Source organism: Megachile rotundata, chromosome 10, assembly GCF_050947335.1.
Source record: "Megachile rotundata isolate GNS110a chromosome 10, iyMegRotu1, whole genome shotgun sequence".
In the NCBI taxonomy this organism is placed as follows: Eukaryota; Metazoa; Arthropoda; class Insecta; order Hymenoptera; family Megachilidae; genus Megachile; species Megachile rotundata.
In genome coordinates, this window is record NC_134992.1 from 14,837,043 (window position 1) to 14,861,050 (window position 24,008).

General features: G+C 33.2%; 3 protein-coding genes across 19 annotated transcripts; 2 read left to right on the plus strand and 1 right to left on the minus strand.

Annotated features, from left to right (window-relative positions):
• Positions 1–62: 62 nt before the first annotated feature.
• Positions 63–6,283, plus strand: LOC100882439 (BTB/POZ domain-containing protein KCTD3). The gene is made up of 11 exons (XM_076536005.1): positions 63–469; positions 601–914; positions 996–1,181; positions 1,246–1,434; positions 1,501–1,980; positions 2,055–2,171; positions 3,725–3,864; positions 3,950–4,136; positions 4,218–4,496; positions 4,570–4,771; positions 4,834–6,283. The coding sequence occupies exons 1-10, from the start codon at positions 408–410 to the stop codon at positions 4,767–4,769; spliced, it is 2,154 nt and encodes a 717-aa protein (XP_076392120.1). The 5' UTR covers positions 63–407; the 3' UTR covers positions 4,770–4,771; positions 4,834–6,283.
• Positions 2,856–9,011, minus strand: Sras (Ras converting CAAX endopeptidase Sras). Of its 5 annotated transcripts, XM_012283804.2 has the most exons (7): positions 8,545–8,670; positions 7,972–8,218; positions 7,649–7,754; positions 7,445–7,583; positions 7,138–7,374; positions 7,002–7,064; positions 6,327–6,896 (listed from the first exon to the last, which is right to left on the minus strand). In XM_012283804.2, the coding sequence occupies exons 3-7, from the start codon at positions 7,706–7,708 to the stop codon at positions 6,682–6,684; spliced, it is 714 nt and encodes a 237-aa protein (XP_012139194.1). In that variant the 5' UTR covers positions 7,709–7,754; positions 7,972–8,218; positions 8,545–8,670; the 3' UTR covers positions 6,327–6,681. The 5 variants fall into 5 exon arrangements, with proteins under 5 accessions (XP_076392161.1, XP_012139194.1, XP_012139193.1 ...); XM_076536046.1 differs by lacking the exons at positions 6,327–6,896; positions 7,972–8,218; positions 8,545–8,670 and adding exons at positions 2,856–3,252; positions 8,756–8,891; XM_012283803.2 differs by lacking the exons at positions 7,972–8,218; positions 8,545–8,670 and adding an exon at positions 8,756–8,891.
• Positions 9,012–9,111: 100 nt separating this feature from the next.
• FBXO11 (F-box protein 11) lies at positions 9,112–23,793 on the plus strand. 13 transcript variants are annotated; one of them, XR_013039462.1, is made up of 9 exons: positions 9,112–9,247; positions 10,657–10,998; positions 11,079–11,867; positions 11,940–12,792; positions 12,865–13,085; positions 13,169–13,387; positions 13,469–13,676; positions 13,790–15,820; positions 16,865–23,793. XR_013039462.1 is itself a non-coding variant. In XM_012283805.2 (9 exons), exons 1-8 carry the CDS (start codon positions 9,151–9,153, stop codon positions 13,917–13,919), a joined length of 2,859 nt encoding a protein of 952 aa, XP_012139195.1. In that variant the 5' UTR covers positions 9,112–9,150; the 3' UTR covers positions 13,920–13,963; positions 14,511–23,793. The 13 variants fall into 13 exon arrangements, 6 of the variants coding, with proteins under 6 accessions (XP_012139195.1, XP_076392107.1, XP_012139196.1 ...); XR_001095822.2 differs by having other exon boundaries at positions 16,868–23,793; XR_013039460.1 differs by having other exon boundaries at positions 13,790–15,268; positions 15,627–23,793.
• Positions 23,794–24,008: the final 215 nt, after the last annotated feature.

Here is a 24,008-nt window from a genome sequence, read left to right on the forward strand (position 1 = left end):
TTTTAAATCACATTTGGTTGTCATTAAATTCCAAATTTTAAATTACTAAGTACCGAAACATCTAAATTCTCAAATCTGATTGTTAAACTTGACTGACATAAATAGTATATAAAATAGAAGATTACTGTATATATAAATTTAACTTTACAAACGTGCATGTACACTGCTGCATGAGGTGCGAATCAGAGATGCGCAGAATAAACACAAAAATTAGACTGATATGATTTCCTGTTGAATAAATGATATAGACATCGAAGTCTCATAATACGCATGTGCAAATTTACATTAGGGAAAAGATGCGTTGTATATAACCTATAAGGTAGTAATCTCTGATTACTTGGTTACTAATTGATAAAATAAGACATGTATTGTCAATATAATAATTGACGTTAGTATCAATTGTAATAATGGCCGTACCTCCTTCTTTTGGTCTGAGTGCTATTGTTCATTTAAATGTTGGTGGAACAAGGTACAAAAACAAGTGTTTAATTTTTTATTAATAATTAAATAAATTATTTGTGCTACCTGTTAATCAACATTGAGCGTTTCCAAATGTTTTAAACAATTAATTTTATTTAAATCCAAATGTTTGCTATTCAGGTTTTCTACATCAAAACAAACATTGACATGGGTCCCAGATTCATTTTTTACAGCTTTATTAAGTAATCGAATTGCCAGTCAAAGAGATGAAATTGGTGCATTATTCATAGATAGAGATCCAAAGTTGTTTTGTATCATATTAAATTATTTACGGACAAAAGACATTGATTTAAAAAATGTGGATCTTCGTACATTGAGACATGAAGCTGAATATTATGGTATCACGCCATTAGTTAAACGATTAATATTGTGTGAAGATTTAAGTCAGTCTTCTTGTGGAGATGTATTATTTTATGGTTATTTACCACCCCCAAGTAAGATCTAGAAGATGATTTTTTACAAAATATAACAAATAATTCTAAAGGCAAATAATATTATTTATTTTAATTTAAAAGGTATACCATTACATGAACCATCTACAGTTCCATCAAATGTAGGAGATGTCTCTGTTCATGGCAGAGTTCCTGCTACTACTGCTACCACTACCACTGCTACTACTAGTAGTACTAATTCTAGAGCAGATATACCATCTACTTCTCAAAGTACAGCATCTGGGATTTCTAATAACCATAGTAACAATGGTAATGAACAAATATTACTTCATTTGTCTAAGAATTGCAGAAATTTAATGTACTTGAACTATAGGACAACAAAACCATAAAGGAGTGCTTGGCACACATATGAGGAATTCTTCATTGGATTATAGAATTCAACAAAGAGGCTTACCACATTCACGTACTTCATCTTTAGATTTAAGACATGCTAGGAATAATTCAGCAGATCTAAATAAATTATATAAAAATGACATAAGTTTAGTATTTGGTCCCCAACAAGGTGGGTAAATGCAAAGATTTATATTAATGTTACAACAAGATATAATAATGAATTTATTTAATTCAGTATCATCATGGGTTGATCCATTAAGAGTTCAAATTATAAAGGCACATCACAATTGGATTGTGATTGCTTATGCGCATTTCATAACATGCTACAGACTGAAAGACTCATCTGGATGGCAACATGCATTTACTAGTCCTCATATTGAATCGGTGATTGAAAGGGTGGCAATTACTTCAAAATTAAGTACCAGTGTAGATGTTAAAATGGTTGCGATTTCTTATGGAAATCAAGTTAGATTATGGAGTGTTTCAGCAAATGGTATAAAAACTAATATTGGTACATTTAATTTAAATGTTCGTGTGGAATATTTATTTTTTATTGGGAGTCAATTGGTTGCTCTATCTCCTACTGATAAAATTGGTGTTTGGCATGCCATGACACATCACTGGCAAATACAAGATGTTGTACCTATTTTATCATTTGACACGGCTGGTTCTTTTCTTTTACTAGGGTGCAATAATGGGTCCATTTATTACATTGGTAATAGAATTTGAAATATACAACGTTTGAAATATGTTTTTTCAATAATGATTACATGTAATATTAATTTTTAGATATGGAAAAGTTTCCATTAAGAATGAAAGACAATGATTTGCTTGTAACAGAATTATATCGTGATCCGAATTACGATCCCATTACAGCCATATCTGTGTATTTAACACCAAAAACATGTAAGTTTTCATATCCACGTTTACCATACCACATTATTTTGATAAATGGTTAAACACAAGGTAAATAATGATTAACTTGTATTTCATAACATTCAGTATTATAGTATCTCTATTGCAGAAGTACCTTTTCAAGTGACGTACAAATAAATGGATTAAAATATAATTATTAAATCTGCTTATATTGAGGAATGTAATAACAAACGTCACTTTTATTATATGTTTTACATTTATTTTTACGTTTTGCTTTCTTAGACAGTTGTTCTAAACTTTTGGTTACATGTTAATGGCAGAACTTTTACTACAGATTTCTAATTCATTTTTTTTGTTCTTAGTAAAAAAAAAACGTGTTTTCACTACATTAATGCAAACAGTTCAAATACATATTGTAAAGTTTTTTCTATTATAAAATCCAATACCATCTTTAAATATTAATGAGAGTTTATTATTACATTCTTTGCTTCATGATTTCGTACAACTGGATAAATAGCGCAAGGCAAGTATGGGTCGATATGACAATGTTCTATAATATTTTCATACTTAAATAACAATTCAGAATGAAATGTTTTTCTACATTTTATATTGCAATGAACATGATGCATTAATATGAATATAAGTATCCGTACCCTTCCTCTCCAGGTATAGTATACGCATCCATGCCAACTCACACAAATTCATATACATATATTGCTTTTGATACCACTTTTAATTAAAACTCTTCATCTATATTTACATAATAATATACATATTAAAGAACCAGTTTTCATCTCTTTCACCTTAAGCTAAGATAAACACATATTGATTACACATTTCTGTAATAATTTTCAAACAGTTATAACAAAAAATATAATCAACTAATTTGGAACTTTTGAAACAATTGTTTTCTGCCATAAAATACGTTTAACATACACAGCCTCACTGTCCTTATACATCCAGTTGTACTTGTGCAAATTCTGTACTTCTTATTGTCCATTTATTTTCTTAATGTGTATTTTACAAAATGATTGTGCAGTTTGCTTCTCTTCATTTATATTTAACAATTCTTTGCTTGTTCCTTCCATAGTTATGTATTTCCTGTCAGCATCTGTGAGGGGAAGGGAAAAAAATAAACAAGTACCTCTGCTTGCATAGTTATTCTTCCGTTTAAACAATTTCAGATGCATATAAATATTATTTTTATTATGAATATTCATAATTTTTGTTATTTACATTGTAAATACTTTTTCGCTTGTTTTAGCACACATATATAAAATTTTGTTAAAACTGTATTCATATAATTTGAAGCAAGAAAGCAATCAATACAACTTTTTTATAAATATTTTTTCTGTATTAATCGCGATATAAAGCATGTAATATATTAATTATATATATAGGTTTTCTCTTTCTAATTAAAATACATGTGCACAGAGAATTTTTTCAGTTTCTATAGTGTTTCATATATGTAATATTAGTATTGAATCACTTACATTCTAAATTAAGCAACGTAGTTCATATTAAAAATTGTTAATGTTTTATAGTAAAGTAGATTAGTGTAAAATTTTTTTGTTATTATACAGCTCTTTGTGGCAATTGGATCGAAATTGCATATGGTACAAAATCTGGCAGTGTAAGAGTTATTGTTCATCATCCTGAGACTGTAGGGCATGGTCCACAACTATTCCAGACATTTACAGTGCATCAAAGTAGTGTAACAAAGGTACGTTTTTATACATATAAGAAATAGTAACTTTTAATGTAATAAAGTTTTAGAAGACACGAGTACATTATAAAATTTATTACAGGTAACATTATCAGAAAAATATTTGGTATCAGTTTGTTCTGAATATAATCATGTTAGAAGTTGGGCAGTAAAAAGATTTCGTGGAATGATATCTACTCAACCAGGACCAACACCTGAAGCTAGTTTCAAAATTGTATCTCTAGAAGCAATTGAACCTTGTATCAGTTATAATGCTGGGAATGATTTTGGTAGAATATATAAATAACTAGTATATGAATTTGAATAACTGTCAAAGAAAAACGATTTGATTACTGTACTGTATCATGCAGGTCCATTTGGAGAACAAGATGATGAACAAGTATTTGTTCAGAAAGTTGTACCAGAGACTGATCAATTATTTGTACGCTTAGCATCAAATGGCAAAAGAGTTTGTGTAATTAAGTCAGTGGATGGCAGTATAATCAGTTCATTTTATGTGCATGAATGTGAAGGATCAAGTCGTATGGGTTCACGACCTAGACGCTTTATATTTACCGGACATTCTAATGGTACTATTCAAATGTGGGATCTTACCACTGCATTGGAACCATCTTTTTCTTCTACTAGAAGTAATGGTCATTTAAGTTTTTCATTTCCATATTAATATAATATTGTTTGTTATATAAAATATTTTAATTACAGATATTTCTGGTGGACCTACGCCAGAAGAACTTTGGAAGCTGTTAGATCAGTGTGATTTAAGTAATAGTCATTCCTCAACACCATGCATTAGTCCATGCCCGTCGCTTATATCTACAGGTCCAAGTATAAAGACAGGTAATGTGCTATTCCTCAATCAGTCACAAAACACTGAAGCAACGCCTGGATCTAGCCAAACCTGAAGGTAACATCAAAATACATTTCACAAAAATCTTTCATTTTGCTAAAGTATTTTTTACATTTCAGTATCATTTATTTATTTATTTATTTATTTACTTACCTATTTAATAATTTATTACGAATTATTAACAAAAAAATCTGTAATCTCAGTTCCTATCATAATAACTTTGTTAATATACTTGAATTGAACAGTAAGTTTCTAAAAAAAAAATAGTTTTATTTATAAATAATGCAATATCAAAGTGATAATGTAATTAAAATATAAAAATTGTAATAATAAGATAATTACAAATATGTGTGATACATAAGAAATAGATAAGTATAGAGTTAGCTTTAAAAGTATGCATTTCAAATCTTATATTTCATCTTTTTTTTTAAATAAACATTTCAATAAGTCAAATACAAGATACAATGTTTAATTGTCGAAATTAGTGTAAAGTAAATCAGTAAAAGTTACAAAAATTGCATATTTTATATTATTATGTTATAAGTAAAATCCAATCACATTACAAATTCTATTTTTCAATATGTTCGAAATATAAAAAATTTTATTGTGTAAACTAACAATTTAAAGTGATGTAAATACTCAAATAAATATTTCAAGTTTTTATTTGTTTAGAAAAAACTCTTTTTGTTACATTTCAAATTACCATGTTAGACAAGTACATATTTTATAGGATTTGTATAGTGATGAGTTTTAAAACGATCCTTTTAAGTAAAAGGATATTGTACTAGTACGTAATCTCGTATGTATTTGTTTATGTTATTTCTGTATAAATACTTATATACATTTATGGCAAACATTGTAATACTGTTATAACTGTTATCTCTGTGATTTAAATAGCTAATAAATGTTTGTATTGTTAATTCTTACATGTTTTACACATGTAATAAGAATACAGTCATCTTATTTTAAAATGAAAACATTTTTACATTTGTATATTTGTATCTTAACAAATCTTTGAGGATATATTTTATAGAAGTAACTTTTTTAGTATTCAAAACAACATTTATTGTAACAATGTCATAAATTTTTTAACTACATAATATTTTGTTAACGTTATTATTTTAAGAAAAACTGTCTAAATTGTTACTGGTATTCATGATTATAACTACGTAAATTTAATTAAATTCGAGGCACTACGGTGATTTATATTATTTCTATATTGCATGATTAATTTTATCTCGATAATTTGATTGCACAGTGTTCCGAAATAAAGATAATAATAATCGACCGAGGCACTTCTGTGCCATATTACGTCGCTGCGTACAGGCACTAATCCCTCCCGCACGGGATTAGCCCTATCGCAACGCCATCGATCGGATCGATGGTTCAAACGATTGCCGTTCCGATTTTAAAATTCAGATCCTTGTAAACCTTTCACGAAAGCAAACGTGTTAGCAATTCTCAACCTAAATTTCAACCAGTTTGTATTATCGTTATAATTCGTCGATTGTCCCGAGGTGAGCGTGCGTGTGAAGTGTTTAATAAACCATTTTTAAACGTTTAAAGTTATATCTTTTATTTTATTTTAACAACTTCACGTGACTCTGCCTAAACATCCTGTGCTCCGTATCCTCGCTAGGATAGAATTAGCGATCCGAGAATCGATCAACCGACTCGAGAAAACTCGTCGGAAAAAGTGATCACGAAACACACAAAAATTAACAATTTAATCAGAAATTAATAATATTCTTAATAAAGTTTTAATTTTTCAATCGTTTTCTATTTTGCATAGATGCGTCTATCTTTTGATAAAACGAATCTTTCTGCAATTGTTGTTCTTTTGATAAGAAACTGTTTTTTAATAAATGTCATGCAATCTGAAATTAACGTAGCTTCGAATTAAATTGATATTTTCATTCAAATCTTATAAGTAAGATTAGTGACATTGTTGCAAGTTAATCACTTCATCATATAAAATGTTTATGCCAAAATAAATTATTATGAAATAATGTCGGGTTTGTCATTGGTGTCAGTAAAAAACACCAGGCTACTAATCCAATTACAAATAAAGAAAATAATCCAGCTCTCTTTAGAGGATCCTTAAATGCTACAACTTCAGAAAGATCAGGGAATCCCATATGATTACAAAATGAATGTGCCGTAAATGGCGCTGCTAAGTGTCCTATTAAAAAAAGATATTTCATTGAATATGATTTTAAATGTAGTTAAAGAGATGTTCCAATGCAAATCTTCGGATTTTCCAAATGAAGTATCAAAATTACTGTACCTGTTTTAGCAAAAAGAAAAGCTGCATATGCTCCAAATAATGTTGTATATGTAAACTGGAAACCTGATTAAAGAATGTATGATAATATGCTTGCCTACATTGTTGTATTCACTTAAAATTAGGAAAAAATACTTACAGGATATAAAAAGTGCATGTTTAAGTTTCACGCCAGCCTTAACTTTATCTACTACATGATGGAAGTGTGCAACCCCAAAAAACAAGGGGCATACAAATATGGCAGTTGTTGGTGTAAAGCATTGCAAAAGCAATGGTAACATACATGCTCTAAAAGTCCATTCTTCAGACAATGGTGCAACTATTTGATTTCTCCACCATGTTAGTGTTCGTACACTTCCAAGCCAGTACATAGGTTCTAGAAATTACAAACATGTATTTACATTGCTCTATTAAACATTTCATTTACAAATAATAGGAAAACTGACCAGTATATAATCTCCAAAGACCATTAAAACCTTGTACACTTAATGGCCCTAGAAATAGTATCATTGTTAATAATAATGGTATCACAATTGCTTGAAATAAACCTGGCCATCGTAGACCCAATAATTCCCAAATTGTTGCCTAAAAATTACAAATTATAACATGGAATTTATTGTACAAATAACTGTATTGTTGTGTTCAATTACCTTCTGAAATACTTTCTCATTCATTCCAAAATACAATGATGCAGGAGATATAAGGGACATAATAAAAACGCTGAAAAATCTCTTTTTTATCGTTGTTGGATGTTCTCTATAATATAAAAGAGTCTCATATTAGAGTTTTGTTAGTCCAATCTTTTTGCCACGAGAATTTTTCTTTCATTAAAGCATTTAAAAAAGAAAAATTCTCTGCAGTGCTCCTTCAAACAACGCGGGAGTTAGGGATATGAAAAGATCTGTCTATAATCAAAACCGTGCTATTCCAGGAAGCGCTGCAGTTAAAAATCAATAATTTGTCATATAATAACTTTTAAATAGTGCGCCAATTGGAAATAGAATTGAAGAAAATTGTTGGCCAACAGAGGCGCTGTAGATTTAATTCTTGTCCTGATTCTTGTCCAGAAAAGTGACTGCGTGAGTGAGAAAATCAGAGAGTATACTTTGTTTCGCGAGAGAACCGTAATAATTCCGCGCATCTCGACTGAGTTCAGAAGACTCTTTGCCACTAGTTTGTTACCAATCTACTACCTACTTCTCACTTCGTGCTCATATACACTGTGAACAAAAATATATGAAGAGAAGAAATAAGTGATGATATAGGGCAGAATCACTAAATATGAAAATTTGGATATATAAAGAAATATAAGGGATGTGAAAATTTAAACTTTAAAAAGTTTGAAAATTATAAACTTTGTAGCTGTAAATGCTTTTAAATCTCCAATACGAAGTATTCTAAAACAAGGTAAAGAAGTAATAAAAAACGATAGAGGGTATACTAAATAAAAGGTCACTGGGTATACACGCTCTGCATCACAAATAACGTAAGTGTGCATGCGTGTTACCCCTGATTACAGACCGTGTTATAACCAATCAGAGCAAACCTGCGTAGTACGATCGAAAACTCGTCTCTCAACACTACGATTCTCTCTCGAAATAAAGAATAGGCATTCATGGTTCTTGGTTGACGTGAATACAGTTACACTTCGTTCGTGGTTCCTTGTGGTTCACTGTTAAAGGACCGAACATCGTAGACAGTCGCACAAAATGGACATTTAAAGATTGACGTTAATCATCGTCGATCGGTGTACGTACCTATTGTACGGTGAACTCCATACGTAAAGGCTCGCAATATACACCACCGAAAGGGCGAAACAGGACAAAATAGCGGATATGCAGGAGAAATCAGTATTTCGGTTCGCGGTCTCCATAACTTCATACTGATGTTGGTTGCTTGTGTCGCGATCCACTGCAGAAGAGGGGATCGGTAAGGGGTAGCAGGCGAGAGAGAAGGCTTACATAGGAAGAAGAGGGTGGTCGGTGAAGAAAGAGGGGAAGAGCAGAAATTCATCCGATTGGCGGTCTGGCACCAGTCGGCAGTCCAACCGTCAATGAGAAGATGGCCGCTGGGCTCGGTGGAAGTGTCGCCATTGTTTAGTGTTTAGTTGTTTTACCGTTTCTCGCCTAATTTCACGGGAAGCACGATAAAAATGCCAAGTGCGTCGTTCACATCGTCGCGCAATTACGTGCGAAGATCCCGAAGAAAAGGTGCGAACAGGATTCCGGTGCCTTCAAGAACCACCTCGGGTAAGAGCTCTGCATCCGGACCTCGGTTCACTGCTCACCTGTCTCGACTCTCTTCTTTGCCTTCACCTACTTCGATATTCCCAGGTTAATCGTCCCACGGATTCCACATGCTACCGACTAACCGACATTCCTCTCCTTAATCGTATTTCTATTTTATAAAGAAAACTCCGTCAAACATACTGCCCACGTCTTCTCGCACAATTTTCCCACACTTAGGATGGCCGAAAAATACGCTGATGCTTCGATGACGTTTCCCAAAAATCAACATACGCTCGACACTTTTGCCCCAGCCCTTCTTTTTTCACGGACATCGATCACGATATCTCCTCCTTGGCGATCGGCAATTTTTACTGTGAAATGTCGGCTCAAAGTCTACACTTCACCCCACCCCCTTTTTTTTTGTATTTCCGATTTATTAAATGTCCAGCTATACGAAATTTACTGTCGATACTCGTGTGAATCGAAAAGTAATCTCTCTGGTTATTTCAAGGCAAAAGGTCAAACCTTCTTTCATCTAATATTACACCAGCTTCACATTTTATATTACAGTAATGTTCTACTTTTCTCTTAATCACTTTGTATCTATTTAAAGTATAATTGCATATACTCTTATGAGTTTGAATAATTGTGATACTTCTATTCTGAAATATGGTTTGATTATTGGTTGTGTATATATATTAAATACAGAGAATGAAGCATGGCCTAATTTTTACATCAGCATTTTTTTCCCAAAGTATATTTTTCTTTTGTCTTCATTAACTCAATAAACAGTATTTTTGTAAACTGCATCACTGTAATTTACTTCAATTGTTAACGGCTTATCAAAGGTAAAAACACATTACTATTGTGTCAAGTTAAATCACATGCTGTCATAAGCAGCTCATACATAGAATCAATATACGCATCTTTTGATATTCAATTCACACTTTAGGAGTGTCACATAATAACAATGTAAAATCATGTAATTTCATGTGACATGATATTATGTCATGCCTTAACTATTACCTACTATCGAGTTACCAGAGTTCAAGAATAATTAATTTATAGAATGAGAGAAAATATAGCTGATCCTTATTCGGTATTTATAAACGTTATTAGCTTGTCAGAGTCCCTTAAACACATTCTGTAGGAGCAAGAATTATATCAAAAAAATAATTTCCCTAGTTTTTTGTTATTTTGTTATATGAACAATGGGAAATTAAAACAAAATAATACAACTGTGGCACTGAAAAATGTATTTAAAATACATGAATGAATTAATGTTATAAATACTTAGCAGACATTTCTACATTTAGAATATATTGTAAACTTTCTGCTTCTATCAAAATAACATATTTTATTAATAAATACATACAACAAAAACCATGCATTGATTATTATACTATTTACTATTTTTGTATGTTTTTTAGCCGAGCCATGCGATTTGCCATGTTCAGCGTCAAATCAGATACCACCTGGTGGTGGAGTTGGTGGTGGAGGAGGAGGAGGAGGAGGTGGAGGTGGGGGTGGAAGCGGTGGAAGAGGATCCTCACCTAGTGTTTCCGGTGTTGCAGCACCATCACCTTCCCCATCACATTCACATTCATCTCCATATGATTTAAGACGTAAAAGTCCACCTCATCCGGATCCTGCTCCTGGCACCAGTTCTGCTCTACCTCCTTCAGGTGGTAGTAGTATAGGAGCCACTCTTGGTTCTTCCTCTCTACCGGCGAGAAAACGGCCCAGACGGACATGTTCGTTATCCACAGATGGTATGTTTATTAACAACGAAATTTTGTTATGAATACTTTAATACTACAGTTGTTCTAAATTCCTTCATATTATTTTTCAGGTACAAATACAAATACCGCAGCACATTACCTTCAGTACGAGTTACCAGACGAAGTGCTGCTTACTATATTTAATTATCTAATGGAACAGGATCTTTGTAGAGTTTCGCAGGTCTGCAAACGTTTTCAAACGATTGCGAATGATACTGAACTATGGAAGTCCTTGTATCAACAAGTTTACGAATACGACTTACCGCTGTTTAATCCTGCGCCTTGTAAATTTGAATTTGTATCCCCTGATGAATCAGACTATCCAAATGCATGGAAAGAAAGTTTTAGACAGTTGTATAGGGGAGTACACGTCAGACCGGGATTTCAGGATTTGAAATTCAAAGGTCGAAATTTGCCATACTTTAATACAGTTCAGGGAGCACTAGATTACGTAGATGAATATAGAAGCAATAGCGGTACCTCGTCAAACAATAGCACAACCACGAGCGGTCAAGGAAATTGTTGTGGAAACAATTCTCATACAGCTGAAGAGGCACCTCAACATTTAGTTTTCTTACATGCCGGAATATATAGGGGCGAATTTCTCGTAATTGACAGCGATGTTGCATTAATCGGGGCAGCACCCGGAAACGTTGCGGAATCTGTTATATTAGAACGAGAAAGCGAATCTACAGTTATGTTTGTAGAAGGAGCGAAACGAGCTTATGCTGGCCATCTTACGTTAAAGTTTACCCCGGACGTTACCAGTACAGTACCACACCATAAACATTATTGTCTGGAAGTTGGTGAAAACTGCAGTCCTACAGTCGATCATTGTATTATTAGGAGTTCAAGTGTTGGTAAGTAATTTTATTTCATTGTAAAATAACATAGTGAAAAGTTCACTGAGATTTACTTTTCAATATAATTAGTTGGAGCAGCTGTTTGCGTATCGGGTGTTGGAGCGAATCCTGTGGTGAAAAATTGTGACATATCCGACTGCGAAAATGTCGGGCTTTATGTCACTGATTATGCACAAGGAACTTACGAAGACAATGAAATCTCTAGAAATGCATTAGCTGGAATTTGGGTAAAAAATTATGCCAATCCAATAATGCGAAGGAATCATATTCATCATGGAAGGGACGTCGGAATTTTCACATTCGATAATGGTCTTGGCTACTTTGAAGCTAACGATATTCATAACAATCGAATAGCAGGTTTCGAAGTAAAAGCTGGTGCTAATCCAACGGTCGTACACTGTGAAATACACCATGGTCAAACGGGTGGTATTTATGTCCATGAAAATGGTTTAGGGCAATTCATCGATAACAAGATTCATTCGAATAATTTTGCTGGTGTTTGGATTACTTCAAATTCGAATCCAACTATTCGCAGAAACGAAATCTACAATGGTCATCAAGGCGGAGTATATATATTTGGAGAGGGAAGAGGCTTAATCGAACATAATAATATTTATGGTAATGCCTTAGCTGGCATACAAATCAGAACAAATTCAGACCCTATCGTTAGACACAATAAAATACATCATGGACAGCATGGTGGCATATATGTACACGAAAAGGGGCAAGGTTTAATCGAAGAGAACGAAGTATATGCCAATACTTTAGCAGGTGTTTGGATAACAACCGGATCGACGCCGGTGCTAAGAAGAAATCGTATTCATAGCGGAAAACAAGTTGGAGTTTATTTTTATGATAATGGACACGGAAAACTAGAAGACAATGATATTTTCAATCATTTGTATTCAGGAGTACAAATAAGGTAACATAATCTTTATTTTATGAAATAAAATTATCTTTCTACATTTCCTAATAATTATGTTTCTTTTGTTAGAACTGGAAGCAATCCAGTGATACGTGGGAATAAAATTTGGGGTGGACAAAATGGTGGTGTTCTTGTGTATAATAGTGGACTAGGTTTACTCGAGCAAAATGAAATTTTTGATAATGCAATGGCAGGAGTTTGGATTAAAACCGATAGTAATCCTACATTGAAAAGGAATAAGATATTCGATGGTCGGGACGGTGGAATTTGTATATTCAATGGTGGCAAGGGTACATTTTATTTTATCTTTGATCTATCAAAGTTGAGACCTTTGAGAAACTTTACTCATTACAATCTATTTTTTATGACTCAGGTGTTCTCGAAGAAAACGATATATTTCGTAACGCGCAAGCAGGAGTGCTTATATCGACACAATCCCATCCTGTGTTGAGGAGAAACCGAATCTTCGACGGATTAGCAGCTGGCGTTGAAATAACAAACAATGCAACAGCTACGTTGGAGTTTAATCAAATTTTCAATAATAGATTTGGTGGATTGTGTTTAGCGAGTGGAGTTCAACCAACAACTAGAGGTTGGCATTCTATTGCACTACTTTTTAAATAACAGTTTAACAACGAGGCGGAGAAATAATTGCTGGCTCTCATTTTTACAGGCAATAAAATATTTAATAATCAAGATGCTGTTGAAAAAGCTGTTGGAAACGGCCAATGTTTGTATAAAATATCGTCATACACCTCTTTCCCTATGCACGATTTCTATCGTTGTCAGACATGCAATACAACAGATCGCAATGCAATTTGTGTGAACTGTATAAAAACCTGTCACGCTGGACATGATGTGGAATTTATTAGACATGATCGGTAAGTGCCGACATAAAAGTATAACAAAGAATTAAGGAGGTGACTGCTAAGCTACTACAACTATTTTAAAAGAAATGTATGATCATATATTACCAATTAATTAATTTATTCAGATTCTTCTGTGACTGTGGTGCTGGAACATTAAGTAATCAGTGTCAGCTTCAAGGTGAACCTACGCAAGATACAGACACATTGTACGATAGTGCAGCACCAATGGAGTCACATACACTTATGGTCAACTAGGAACTAACCTAAACTAAATAAAACAATCAAATGACATTGAATCTGTAAGTCCAACATATTGCAAACAAGAAACAATTTGTTGTTGAGTTCTTTATTATGACAATTGTTCCTTCGTGTTCCCCGATATAGTTGTTAATTTGTAAAGCAATCGTTATTGTTAAAGTGTTCCAACTTACGATAATTTCATTATCATCGTTATCGCCATTCGATCATTCGTCTGATTTTCATTATTTTTATGAAAATATATTCGAGAATTTATGAATACGATCATCGAATTATATTGTCATTGTCATCATTGCTTCATCATCGTCATCGTCATTGTCAAAATAAGAGAGTATATTTTTTATTAGTAAATTAGTACTCTATATTAATGTATATCTTGATACAAATTATACATTGTTAGATGTTTTCTTTCTTCTTTTTTTTTTAACGTGTATATATATTGCTTTTTATTGAAAACGATTACACAAGATCAAGATTATTCCCGAAACTATATAATAAAGAACTCTGCAACAAAAGAAAAGAGAAAGAAATTGATAAAAGCAAAAAAGCAAGTGACAATGGATTTCTTATACACACAAATCTTATTAGGTAACATCAAATTTATTTAAACGTGTAATAAAACAAAATACGCGTTAATCGACTGGAAACACGTAACAGACTTCCCATGTGACTTTTCATTAAGTTTCTTTAAATGTTAACTTCGTATATAAAAGAAAAGAAGTGCAGTGTGTATGTGTAAAGAAATGGAAATAAGGTATTAAGAAATACGTGGTGATCGTGATGTTACGAGATAAAAGGAGAGACTTTTTAAACAATGAAGACAATTGATACGATGCACTAGCATTGATTAAAAGTAACTCTTTCTAACCTCACGATATAAAAAATATAGTGTCGCGAATGTAAATTATGTATAATTCGTATCGTTAATAAACGCGAACGAACTTGCAACACTAAACTAATGGGGCTGTTTACTACTCGGACAGAAGTACGTCGACATCATATAAAATGTGAGATATGTTACAGAGAAATTTACAATCACGATTAAACAAAACTTAATACACCAGTGAGTTAAGACAGATACAATGACGAAGTGAATAATGTGTATTCTGATACTGATGGAATTGTAGGTAATCGAACAACTAGCTTCCAGGCAAGTGCGACTTTATTAATAAACACGTGAATCTGTGGTACAAATTTGGAAGGACGGACGAGAAACGTGCGAAACGAAGACCCATTAAAGAACAGACTGAAACGGATGTCTAAAAAATGTGATATGTAAAATTCACAACTCGAATAATCAAAATGGAACAAACATCTATACAATTCTAAGAAAATTTCTTTTCGACGTAAGTGTACCTCATAAACACACGTATTACAATTCTTCGATTCTACTATCCGCATTGTGAATAGTGATGGCCCTAAGTTACCCGATGGGGGAAGTGCATAATAAGACAAAAGTAAAATATTTAAAAATAAATTTAAACAAAAGAATTTACATAATTAATATACGTCGGTGTATACCAGTGAGAGAGAAAAAGCCAAGATTTACGAGGAAATGATAAGAAAGCAAAGAAAATGATATACTGTCCAAGGAACAGTGTTGAAAAATAAAAAATAGTAATCTCGAATTTTTAAAGTAATCCGATTTTTTTAATATTATGTTAGCTGTAAAGTCTAATCGTATTATTATAATTGTATTCCAAGGGCGGACTCTTGTATGAAAAAAAAGCAAATGAAGAAAAAAAGCGCCTATTAGCGATAATTTTAGAGGCAAGCGACATCCATTTATGCAAAATGATGAATATGAAATAAGTAGACGAAATAATGAAATCACCATTGTGGATAAAATTTTGTTTTACGTACAAGATTTTACGAAATCTCTCGTAATTCATTATATTGTATGTAGTACTTTTGTATATCATTTGGTAGAATGTGTAACGATTAGGGATGTGTGGGTAACCGACATTTTGAGCTCGGATCGGGTCAGTTAAAGTCGGGCAGATTCGGATAGGTATCCGAGATATCCTCGAGTCCGACTGTTTCGGGTTAAGCCAGAGAGAAATATGCAATTCATAAATTTGTAAATTTAACTATATTTAAATTTGAAATTTCTTAATTCCAACTTAATCCTCTAACTTGGCCCGAAATACTTGGACACAGTTGAGCCTCAACATCTCTATGCTCGACCTTTTCTGATTCGACCCGACAACTCATGTAACTCGACACATTCGATTACTCGCACATTCCTACGTAATGGTACGTGAGAATTGCCTTTGAACTTACTGACCTAAGGTCCGTAGTATTATACACCGCAGTGTCATATTATACATAGTGTAACTATATATAATGTCAAACATATTATGTGCACTGAGAGTAAAAAGGAAAGAAAAATAATGAAACGTATTTCAAAGGCATTTTTCATACGTGCACATTAAAAAACGAACAACTCTTTACGTTCTTCGAATGATACTCTTTATACGCTCTGTTGTTTTGTTTAAAGAACATTCGTCCGTGAATAAGTTTTTTCTTCCCCTTTTATTAAACTTGAAACTTGGAGTAGAGGAACTACAGAAAAACAAAGAAAACATATACGATAACGCTTAAGCGTTGTTGTAGCAAAAATTTATCTCACGCGCTCTCTACGTTATAATAACATTACCAAAATCATTTTGTCGATTGTTTTTCTTTCTTCTTTTTTTTTTATATTCTGCCTCGAGTATTATTTACAAAATGTTAAATATTTGTTTATATGTTTATCTGTTTACGTATGTACAACAAAACGAAGTTGCAGGAGGAAAACTGTGGCAACTTTTTTATAGTATTTTCAACTCGCGATCACACGGAACGATTAAGTTGGAACAAGCATTTTTTCTGTGATTTCTATCTTCTCACGGTTTCAAAGTATGTTGAATAATTCTTATGGCGAACATTGTTTTGCGCAGCAGCCGTGAACGCAGTGAACACTTTACTTTATGGTCTCGATTATGGAACATTTCTGCGAGTGGCTTCCATTTCTGCCTGTTCGAATCAAAAAACGAGCACGTCCCGATTAAACGAAGATTGGCTCGCGTGGATGCAAAAGAAACGAACGTTTGCACGAAGCCTTTAGCACAAAACTTCTGGGGAAAAAATAAAGAAAATGGAGTCGTTGAACGATTCTTGTTCGGCTGCAGCACGATTCTAATGTTTCTGTTTCTTGTTGTTGGATGTATTTAGAATGTAAGATTTGATCAGCAATAGAAATCTGTTGTGTTTGAACTCGTTGTATTCCCGTGTAAAGAAATCGACCGATTGTTCTTCTGGATAAAAAAGAAAGCGAACAGAATTTCAATTCATGAGACGACAAAAACACAGCTATGAAGTTTCAGTAGAAAGAATAAAGCACACGAATAGTACGTTGGATGAAATTTACGCTTCCCTTGATTAACAGCAAGTGTGGGGGCGGAGTGATCCACCGCTCGCCTTATCTGTCCCTATTCAAGGAGTCTTTGCGTTCTTTTGAAACTAAAATAAGGTGGTTGTCTCCACCCGCTATACTCATTTTTAACCAAGAGAAGCCTGCGTTGCACCCGAACAGCATAGACACATTTAACAAAGCGTTTACGGTTAAAAATTGGTACGTAGAACTATGTTCATATAGTTTTCATTCTGTTATTTGTTCACATATACACAGTCGACGTTGTGTCACATACTGCAGAAAAAATACAATGTTTCCTTCTTATTTCATTGTAAAAGTGTTACTACGTTTATGTTACGGTGAAAGTATTAATTTAGTAAATGTGTACATTTACCAGATAACGTATCCGCATTAAATTTATTGCGTGTGTGGTATACACATTTGATAGTGAAAATGTTAGTTCAAAATGTGTTTTAGTTTACGTATATTTTTATTATATAAGTTGTGTAAATGTATGCTTCTGTTAATGAAATTTATATTTGATTGTAAGTACATTTTATTTAATTAGTATGTAGATACGTTAGTTACGGTAAGTGTATACATTTACTGAATTAATGTATTTACTGTAACACACACACACAATTTATATACACATATAATTCGCATTATACTTTCGTCGTTCCACTTCGTTCATCATTGTACATTTTTGTCCGATATTTCAAATTATCGTGAGTGTAAAGTGTTCTTTTGTTAAGTGTCATGTTAATTGCATTTTATTTATCAGATCTTTCCCTATTCTTCTTTTTGTATCGCAACACACACACATACACACATCTTTCTTTCTCTTCTTATCGTTTCATTCCATTGTGTACTTGTCCACCGAAATAACTTTTACACCGACCTTTCAACCGCAAAATACTTGCCATTAATTACGTTAGTTGCCATAGTTCTCTCGGTTATGTTTTTGCGGTGGTTATTATTAAATAGATTATATCGTAATACGAAAATTTCACGAGCAAAGTGTGCAAAAAAGAAGGCGTGGAAGAAGGAAACGAGAGAAACAAAACGAGTCCGCAAAAACTAATACCACAAAACGTATTTTGTAAATATTAATTATATATAATTATATACATAATTATATATAAATATATATATTATACGATTATATAAAAAAAAAATATATTATTACCAATTGTAATTTTTATTTTTTTTGTTCGTATCCTTATTGTCATTGGCGTCGATTTTTATTGGTTTTCTTTTCTTTTTTTTTCTTGCTTTGTTGCATCACTGCAGTATCGTGATTATAACGAAAAAATGCGATGATTACACTCGATTGCAACAGTAGTTCACAATAATTCCAAGTATCTCGATACTTCAATCGATAATTTATCCTTCTCTGACGGGAAATACTGCTGTGTTATTTTTCTCCGAATCTAGGCGCATCGGTGAAGAACATGTACAGCAAGAAATTGAAACTCAAGTCGTACTAATGTCGCAAAACGTGAACAGAGAGAAAGATTAATCCTTTGCCTTATCTGCTCTTACGAATTAAAATTATTCCAAATTCCCAAATGTCCAAATTTTTAAATCCTCAGATTCAAAAGATTCAGAGATCGACAATTAAATTTCAATACGTCTCGTTTTAATTTTCCTTGTAATATTCGTTCACCGTGATTTTGTTAAGAAAAATCTTAAGGCAGAGGATTAAAGTGTATCGTGTCTAGAAAGAGGTATACGATGTGAATGGGTATGTTTGTCTCTGATGGGAATTCTTTACGATTAAGACTATTTATTAGAATTGTAAATACCATATAGACAGCCAGGATCCGAACATTTTTTGAAAATAGTTCCCTCTTTTCGTAACACATAACATGGCCTTAAAAGAAAGAAAAACGTACACCTAAATGCTTTTACGTACATATAAATACATGCGGTATCTAATGCTATAGCAAATTATACGTGTAACAAATATCGATATTACACCGGGTGAATTTTTCATGAAGCTCAAAATAATTAATAGATTCGGGAAATTTGACAGTAATACAATTTTATTCGCACGATCTTAACTTCCATCGGGTTCAATGTATCTTTTTATTCGTTTATCGTTCGAGAGCTGTTCCATCGAGAATATCAAGCCATCATATTTTTTAAACTCTCAGATAATGCAACAGTCAGTTGGAAATGGTATTCTGGATACATTGCAACTGATGGAGGATTAACCCTTTCGCTGTGCATATTAATCGCTGCAATTTGAATAATTTTTATTACATACTTGGCAATTGCTTTTGATATTGGTGTCGTTAACACGTTGATGAGCATAAATTTATTTTTAAAGGATTAAAGATCGTCGTTAAAATTGATATTTATGATAAATATAAATGGCACTGATAAATCAAGTTCCACGAGAGTCGAATCAATATTAATTTATTTCGTAAATATTGAAACAAGATATCTTCAGTATTTGTAGCTTTGATTAATTGAAAATAACTTCACACGAAGAAATTAAGTTGGAAACCTTTAATACTTTTAGCAACGAGTGCCATATTAGTCACGGCTATTTCTACTATGCCAATCAACGTGACGATGTTTTCCAGTCATGCTATATTTACCGAGGTATTTATACCTTTCTAATCGACTAAATGTGCATTTTCATCTTTCAGTTCTTCCGGTAAAGTATAATTACTGAAAATACAGAAATTGAAAATAAACTAAACTGAATTATATTTAAAAGATCTAAGAACATGTGTTATTCTCGACAAATTAAATTAATATTAATTTCTTTAAAGTTCAATATGGCCGCCATTAGCGTCGCGCAAGAAAGTAACGTCCTCACATCACAGCGAAGGGGTTTAAAGAAACATGAACAACGTTCAGTTAATATTTCACGAACGTGAAATCTTGAAAACAGCCTTACATTGTATTTTCATACGGTACAAGGGGATACGTGGAAATAACGAATAAGTTTGTCGTTTTTGTATCTCGAGGTCTACTTTTGTCACTGATCGCAATCGATCCAGAGCATTGGTGCTTCCGAACCGAACGAACTGTATTCCCTGATTCAGAAGAGATCACGTTCCACTGTATGTATACTTATATAACTGATAATAGTGTCTTAAGCACGAGCGACAATTATAAAACCGACTCGTGATTCGTAACAGAAAAAAATGGTTGGACAAGAAGTTAGGAAAAGAACGTCATTGGCGTAACTAGAACTTTTGGCTGGGGCGGTACAAATCCTTTAACTTTGTCAACGATTTAATATTTGTGAATTTACAAATATTAGTAGTTGGGTATTTGGGAATTTGGAATTCGAAGATTTGAAAATATGGCAATTTGGGAATTAGGAATTTGCTACTTAGGATTTAAAATTTTTGTCAACTTAGAAATTTAAAAATTTCCATCTCAAGGTTGTATGTTACACGAAGTCTCCAGATTACCATATTTCAAAGTTATCAAACGCTAAAAAATATTCTTCCTTACTCCCACCCTGGTCTCAACCTAATTACGTTAATGAACAACGCGTTCGAAGGAAGAGAACATCTATTTTTCACGAGACGTCGATCGTGAAAATGTACAATAAGTTAAAGAAACTGTAAATATATCTTACTTAGGTATTACGATATTGTTTGAGCGTAACGATGAATAACGCGAATAATCCAAGGAACTCTACTCCTTAACCTTTCTTTTCTAAGTAACAAACGTTTCAGCACGCATACGTGCGTTTAATTAAGCTCGATTTTCAACGCTTTAGGCTATATAAATATATGCATATATATATTTATATATATATGTATAAATGTACGTATAAGGAAATATAAAAAGCAAAAGCGAAACGATGAAACGCTAAATCGAACGACGAGAATAAAGACAAGACAAGGATCTACGAAAAACTCGATTACGAGACTTTTTTCTATGAAGAATAAATCGAACTAATTTTTTTCACGTAATTCGCGTTGTACTAGGTATAAGGAATTTATCACGTCGAGACACGAGATAAAATGAGAAGCAATGAAATCTTTCACGATTACGAGATCAGCTTCTAAGCGAATTCCGCGTAGTGCCAATGCATTCGGTGCGGAAATACATAACACGATTAAGTATTACACGAATGAAACCGTTCGATTATTCTTTACGTTTTATTTTTACGAAATAGATAAAAATAACAAAAAAAGGGAGAGGAAGACCGGTGCTAATACACGTTAGTCATTCGTTCACGGAACACACAGGGATGTTTTAACGAGAAAATGTATCTAAGGGTTCCTTTACGATTTTTAACAAATTTCTCCTCAGATAATTTTATATTCAGAAGTTTACCCTCAAGTTCTTACACCTCTGCATACTTTAATTAAATTACGTCTCCAAAATAAGGTTAAGTTTATCGACAGAAGAATATTTAACAAGTAGGCGTAGAAAATTTTATAAAAATCGCAAAGGAACAGTTCGATATGTTTTTTTTTGTAAATGTAGGGGAACGTCTACACAGGAATTGAATCTTAAGTTATCCCGGTGCACAAAATGGAAGCGGTATAAAGAAGACAGAATAAATCAATGGCCTATAGTTGTATAGGAGAAGACTCGTTTTTTGTTTTGGTTCTCTAGGACGAAACCGACAGACTGTTGTATAGAGTGTAGACGTAAATTTAGCCGAGATAAAATAAAACGGTGCAGTTGTGAATGCAAATGCGACGAGCAATGACACGAAAGAGACGACACGATCATTTTCTAGATGATACTCGAACTCGCACCTGCACTCGATTTTCTTTTCTGTTTCTTCTGCGTTTATGATTATTAATGTTCGCGCATCGACAAGTGTATTTTTAACATGTATAATAGAACCTTAGTTAGTAAGCCGATATACAGATATTAATTCGATCAACGTTTTATCCAAGGCGATGCAGCCAAGTTTATTTTTACTGGCCATTAAATGAAAAGGCCTTTCAGAATATCGATGAACTCGATCATCCTCGAACTGAAAGTCTTTATTAAGCTTCTGGTGATATTAGATCGTTCCATAAGTTCCTACTTAGAAAATATTCTGTAAAATATTTAAAGAATGTTGAAAGCACTTGTTTCAATTCGATTCGTCGCTATAATTTTTCTGTATTCAATTGCCCAGATTTCGCGGAGCAGCGGAGGAAATTTTGGAACCATCTAATACTCGTCAATGAACTGTTCAAGAATTCCTGACGATTGTTCTTTTTCTTTATTCGAAAAATAACGTTCTATTTTCTTTTTCGAAGTACAAGATCGTAACCGCTGGCAAAAGGAAAACGTGAAATGCTTCCTCGAGGATTTCCATTCCGAACACGTGTGTCTGATCAAATACTGTATCGTTCTACTGGCTCAATGCGACACGAGGTCGCAAAGAAAAGAGAAAACGTAAAAAAAATTAAATTGACTGTATCACCTTGCCCCACGCCTGTATTATAATGAAACGCACGAATTACCATGTGTCATATAAATATAAATATATTATATAAAAAATATATATAAATATTATATATATACAAAAATCTATATATATATATATACATATATATATAAATAAATAACTAACAATAATGATAATAATTAAGTACCTTACACAGTGTAAGCAGTATCCAGAAAATCCGAACTAGTTGCACCAAGTGCCATAGTCCATAGGTCACAGTACGTTTAAACATAGGAAGAGCGAGAGAGAGAGAGAAAGGGAGGGAGAGAGAGAGATTCGTATCGCGGTTGCTAAGGGGGTGAAAAGGAAAAGGAAAAAGTGTGAAAAAACCATGACGGAAAAAACAGGTCGAACACTCGGTTGAACCGGTGCTAAGTCGTGTTCTCATTGCCTATTATTAAGGCGAATGAGCGCGAACACGAAGTGGCATGTGGTGATCAGCTAAAAAACGTCAACAACAACAACAGAAAGGAAAGAGAGAGCGAGAAAGCAGTTTGTAGTCCGTGTGACCCGAGATTTTCTCCAATGGACCGATCTCGCCCATCTTGGAGAACGTGTAGAACTTAAAACAGACACCAATATGACAATATACTGAAAGAAAAAATGTTCATTTCCAAATCCCGTTACTTCGGTTCAAATCCAAACTTGTCCCTCCCCTCTAACAACCTCCAACTCATCCATCGCCGTACGATTTGCTCGTTTATTTTTCGATCACGTTAGTACATGCGATTAGAACATGGATCCCGGTTTTGTGAAGGATAAATAAATAAATGATTGCAAAAAAAAAATTCGTGCGTTCCAAAGGCGAGTGAGAGGGAGAGAGAGAAAGGGATCGAGCGTGAGAGAGGGAGAGAAAGGAGGAGAGAACAACGCTGTAAAACACATGGCCAGGATGAATCGAGGCAGTGCGTGACCTTTGCGAGACATTATCAATTATCTTAAACCGAAGAAAAAGAAAATTACAAAAAAATAATACTGTAGTAACGTCGCAATTGTATGTTGTAAACATTACTATTTCAAATATAATGTCATTATTAACAGGAGAGATTTTATGACTTCCAACCATACACATATACCATACGCTTGCTTTATGCAGAACGAATATGAGGATAAAAACCGGATTATTTTATTTTCATTGCATTTATATTGATTCGGTGATATAAATTCCTTTTACGTCCAGTAACACCTCGCGTTTAAGGGGTGTGCGCATGTAAGAATTTCCTTTCTTGTAAAATTTAAACGAATTGATTTTGGATTC